This window comes from Oncorhynchus mykiss, chromosome 17 (genome assembly GCF_013265735.2).
Source record: "Oncorhynchus mykiss isolate Arlee chromosome 17, USDA_OmykA_1.1, whole genome shotgun sequence".
NCBI classification, from domain to species: domain Eukaryota; kingdom Metazoa; phylum Chordata; class Actinopteri; order Salmoniformes; family Salmonidae; genus Oncorhynchus; species Oncorhynchus mykiss.
In genome coordinates, this window is record NC_048581.1 from 51,661,916 (window position 1) to 51,667,500 (window position 5,585).

The 5,585-nt window shown below is 40.4% G+C and overlaps 1 protein-coding gene across 3 annotated transcripts; it reads right to left on the reverse strand.

Annotated features, from left to right (window-relative positions):
• Nucleotides 1–1,701: 1,701 nt before the first annotated feature.
• Nucleotides 1,702–5,086, reverse strand: LOC110494056 (vesicle transport protein GOT1A). Of its 3 annotated transcripts, XM_036950064.1 has the most exons (6): nt 4,939–5,086; nt 4,572–4,663; nt 4,020–4,198; nt 2,533–2,596; nt 2,116–2,151; nt 1,702–2,031 (listed from the first exon to the last, which is right to left on the reverse strand). In XM_036950064.1, the coding sequence occupies exons 1-5, from the start codon at nt 4,961–4,963 to the stop codon at nt 2,128–2,130; spliced, it is 384 nt and encodes a 127-aa protein (XP_036805959.1). In that variant the 5' UTR covers nt 4,964–5,086; the 3' UTR covers nt 1,702–2,031; nt 2,116–2,127. The 3 variants fall into 3 exon arrangements, with proteins under 3 accessions (XP_036805959.1, XP_036805958.1, XP_021424423.2); XM_036950063.1 differs by lacking the exon at nt 2,116–2,151; XM_021568748.2 differs by having other exon boundaries at nt 1,702–2,151.
• Nucleotides 5,087–5,585: the final 499 nt, after the last annotated feature.

Here is a 5,585-nt window from a genome sequence, read left to right on the forward strand (position 1 = left end):
TACGAGTTCCATATCAATACCTTGATGGCTCAAGAAACCTGATTCGGGTGCTCTGTCTTGGCCAGCTTCTCCTGGCTGCCACTTGGACTAACTGAGAAAACAGAAGAAAATACATACTTTGCATGCTCTTGAAACTGACACAGCACAAAAAGTGAAGGAATATCAGTATGGAGCTCAGTGGGAAGGTTAATGAATCCCAACAAAAATATATTCTTAGCATAATTTTGTTTTTAAATAATCCTTTTAGTGTTATGGCAAATACATACAGATACTTACACTACTTATACTGGCATCACACTTGTGTTTTACTCAAGACAATATGCTGATTTACTACAAGTTTCACCCATACACAGCACCACAAGTATTTGGAAAGTTGTAACATTATGCACAAAGTAGTAATAATACTTTAAATAACCTAATATGAAAACATGTGATGGTAATGTATTCTATTGAGTGGCTTTGAAATGTCTGTAAAGCTATAACAGTTCATACAATTCAATTGTTTACCCTAACACATTACAACCAGACACTTGCTGTCACTCTGGCTTGAGGTGGCAAATGGCAGACCATTATATATTACAGATGTCGAACCATTATCAGATTCACGGTGCATCCCGTACAGTTGGTGGGAACAGAACTTTAAGAAAGAAGGCTCATTTAATCAGACTTGAAACATTTAAAACATGATGTGCCTTGTAGGGTCTTTTCAAAGACACAAGCTTTTGAAGTTGCTAATAGAAGAAATAAATAGAACTGTTACACTTTGGTAATGTGACTAATAACCAAGTATGTCAAGATCAGATGGGTGAGGTCATTTCTTCTCATATCAACTGTACTTAGAGTAGTTAAGAAATCCTCACCAGGTGGCTCTAGAAGGAATCTGATTGATTTAGTCACTGCCCTCTTCGCTGAGTCAACATTGGAGGTGTCAACCCCCCGTTTGGCTCATTGCTCTGCCACAGAGTAATTGTCTGTATGTGCAATTAACATTGTCATAAATACTAACAAAAATGGGTCAATTGAGTATTAGTAATTCACATAGTAATACTTTCAGAAAATACATATAGTAATTTTAAAAAACACAACATTGATCAGAAATACAGTGTAGACATTGTTAATGTTGTAAATGGAAACTGCAGATTTTTTATGGAATATCTACATAGGCGTACAGAGGCCCATTATCAGTAACCATCACTGCAGTGTTCCAATGGCACGTTGTGTTAGCTAATGCAATAATTGATCATTAGAAAACACTTTCGCAATTATGTTAGCACAGCTGAAAACTGTTGAGCTGATTAAAGAAGCAATAAAACTGTCCTTCTTTAAAAGTATTACTTTACTTTATTCCAACCTGTCCAACACACAATGTAGGGTATTTGAGTTGAAGGTCAAGATTATCCGGAAAATAAACTAAATAATGGAACATTGCAAAGGAGAAGTGGTTTGATGAACATGCACCCTCATACCCATAGTGTTTTTCCCGATATTGGTCCTTGTTCTTGTATTTAAACTGCACAAAAGGGGGTCAGGGTGTTACAAAATAGCACTAGTCCTTTTCCCTTCGCTCAAAAATATGCGAAAAAATCTATTTATAAATGAAATACAGACATCACCCAAAACTTTCAAAATGTACACCGTCACCTACAAAGTAATAGATTACATGTTTAAAATAAAGTGTGTAATAAAGGATATGATAAACTGTAGATCAAAAACATGGTTTTATTATAAATACATTAGTGGAATGGCAAACACTCATTGCCACACATGGTTTCTCTGGTAGATCATTTTAATATAAACGTTTTAAGAAGAATAGTTCAAGTCCATTGGTTAATACTTGTTGACGGACAAGGCTCTTAGCTACCTCGTCTCCACCACTTCTCTGTCAGTCTCTGTCAAAGGTTGTAGCCAGTCTTAGCCCATAAGCTTTTCCTTTTTTGAATCCATCACTTTCATTCCTCCTCTCTTCTTTGCAGCCTCTATTCAACTCTTCCACTCTCATTCTCTTTCCTCAGACCATGGAAGGGCTACTTCCTAGGAAGTTGTTGTGTAACGGACATAAGAAAGGGAAAGCATAGAGATAGTGAGAGAGAGAAATGTAGAGAGAGCTTCCCCTACCTTTCTATTCTCTCAGACCATCGAGGAGCTGTTTCCCTGGGAGAAGGAAAAAAAAGAGAAGAAAGAGAGAGGGAGAGATTTCAGTCTTCATGAAGCAGGACTATTGGGAGACTACAGCTTTCCACTAGACACATTGTGAAAATGTTATGTGGAGTGATCCTCTCTTTGTTGAAACATCGGGAGTGTCGACACAAACCTCAAGCAGTCTTGGAGTGGGCTAATGCATTGTAGTTTTTTTCCCATCGCTTTCTTAGCTCAAACAACGGTTCCCAAATTTACTTTTATATCTCCATTATTTTATGGGTGAATTATACAAATCATGCTTATAATTAAATCATAACTTATTGTGTTTATACAAAGTTATGAGCCTGGCATAGTCACTGTCAGTTGAACAAAAATAAAGATTATTGCTCTCACCATATTGAGATAGGGGATATTAACCAACGATAAAATGAATCCAGACGCCACAGGGAAGAATGACCTGGAGGGAGATAGACAAATACATATGATGTGAGAACATGCTGACCCAGCAAATACTGTCAGTTCAGCCTAGAACTACCACAGAGGGAGTCTGTCTTTAATGTTGCCCAGGTTTCCTAGGCAAATCTCCATTCGGGAAATATGAATGTAATCTTATTTTCTCTTAGAACCACAGGGAGGTATCAGACATTTATGATTTTTTGAAATGTAAGCTTTCTCACATGTTTTGGCCATGGTAAAATGTTTGTCTTAGAAAGTGGTTCAAGGCTGGTCCCTGGATGTGGTCAGTAAAGTGATATACACTCTGTGGCCAGTTTAGTAGGAACACCACCCCGTTCATGAAAAGTGATCACTCCTACAAACAGTCACATGGCCATGGTTTGATTTATAAAGCAGATTAAACTAGAGGCGAAAGAAACGCACACCTATTTAGGCGAGGTGCTGGATAGCGAAGCAGAACACTTGAAGAATTAAAGGAGAGCCGCACACTCTAGGAGCTCAGATGCAATAATTTAATAACCTAATATCCAACATTTTCAACAGACAAGCTTTATAAAGCAGGCAAACAGGCATTGAGGCATTCAGTTACTGTTCGACTGAAAGTTAGAATGGGCAAAATGAGTGACCAACGCTACTTTGAGCATGGTATGATCATTGGTTCCAGGCTTCCAGGTGCCTGGTTCCAGTATCTCAGAAAAGTTTGGGCTCCTGTGCTTATCACGCACGACAGGGTCTAGGGTTAAGTCTTGTGGGCAAAAACAGCTCTTTGATGAGAGGTTGAAGGAGAATCGCAAGAATTGTGCAAGCTAACAGATGGGCCACAAACAGGCAAACAGTGGTGTACAGAACGACATCTCAGAGAGCACAGGGATCTAACCGAGGAGCAGACAGATATAGGAGCGGCAATCAACAAGGTAATGGAGTCCAGGTGAGTCCATCAAGCGCTGATGCGTGTAATGATGGTGACAGGTGTGCGTAATGATAGGCATTCTGGCGTGCTCGAGCGCCAGTAAGAAGGAGCAGGAGCAGGCGTGACACATATGATATGTGAATGGGCAACATTCCATTCTGAAGTTTATATTCTCTTTCTTCAGTCCAAATAATTTCTGCCATCGATTTCAATTAATTTGGCGCCATTTTTTTGTGGTTGGAACTTTCCAATCAGTCGGTATGAAAAAGATGAAATGAGGCAGGCGTTTAAAAATACAGTGCTGTCGCAAGGTACTGAATGTTTCTCATGTAACATAATCCTCTCCCAGCTATCCTGTTTTTTAACTTGTTGTTCCAACTTGCTTCCATTAACGCATGTCTTCTCAGATGCTCTGGATGTCTAAGGCCCTCAATGATGAAAGTGTCTGCTGAATTACTAAAATGTAAAATGTCCTCTTTTTCACTATCCTAGAGGTGCTCTTTTTTTTACACACCTGAACAGGAGCACGAAGCCGTAGCTCTCCACAGCCATGCCGATGATTGGCCAGCGGAACAGCACCAAGGCCACGCCACCGAGGAAGAAGGTGGAGCCTCTGAGCTTCTGTCTCTGGAAGAAGAACCCTGCCGTCCTTCTCGGGCCAATGATAAACGCCAGGCCAGCCAGAAACAGAACCTGACGGAAAGAAGGACGAGACAAGCTTTGTTTGAAAACGTAGAACATACATTCTTCCTGTTTGTGCAGCTAATATTGTCACTGTCACTATTACTTCCTGTTACTGTGACTATTGTCAAGCAACCCAACTGGCGTTGAAAAAAATATGTAGACAGTACAGTGCAGGTGTGTATTAATTTCAAAATATTGGTTATAGATTTACAGAGTGCCATGTGAAAAGAGTATAAGTCATGCTGTGTGTAACATCATGTTATTAATGCTATATCAGTGGCCTCTGTTGACCTGTTACCTGCTTCCCCTAGCCAGGCGGTGAACGTTGCATGATGGTGAGAGGGGAGCACAGTGTCAGTGTGCGATAGCGATTATTACTCACATTCCCAAATGCCAGTAAGACAGAGTCAAAGTACAGCAGCACGCCAAAGAGCAGAAAGAAGAGGCCGAAGCCTGTGAGACCAACACCAATCTCTGGAACACACACACACACACAAACATTTGTGAGAGTCAGCCTGGGTAGTTCAACCAACTATAGGCCTACAGACTGTTCATACATTTAGATAACCTCTAGAGGTAAAACAGTATTCATATCCATAAAGGCTTTCACCATAACACACTTCAAAGTTCAAAGTCTTCACAATGACATCACTCAAGACCAAGTACATGTTGCTTAACGCAAGTCTCAGAGTTGAAGGTAAAACAAATAAACACTGTGATTGTATGGACAGCCGTTCTTAACCACTTACTCTGAGTCTCTGTGATTGAAACCATGATGATGTTTTCGTCCTCCCCTGAATTCTCTCTCCTTCACTCCCCCCTGTTGCGTATCTCTCTCGCTCCTTCTCCTTGGGAGTTCGGTGTAGATCTGTGCTTCTTCCTTCTCTGTGGTGACCTTTGAACTGAGCTGTCACCCTGTGAACATTAACCAGACTGGGGGGGGGGGGTCACCAGTCACCAAAAGTCACCAGACCTTAGCAATGAGAAATGTAGTTGTCAATCAATACTGGGATTGCCAATAGCATCTGTTTATCCATTCGTTTATACTGGAGCTGCCTTCCCTGAAAAGGTGTCTCTTCGAAAAGGATTCAGATTATCATAATGGGATTTCCAAATTTGAAATAATCCCTTAGTTTGAAGAAATGAGCCAGGGGTGGATCTGGCAATTCTGGAAAATGCCATATGGGCTGGGTAATTTTTTTGTTTGGTGGGCTAGTCGAAATTGACATGGCCTGTTAACCAGTTGCATCTCTAGGGGCGCTATTTCATTTTTGGATAAAAAACGTTCCCGTTTTAAGCGCGATATTTTGTCACGAAAAGATGCTCGACTATGCATATTCTTGACAGTTTTGGAAAGAAAACACTCAGTTTCAGAATCTGCAAAGATTTTGTCTGT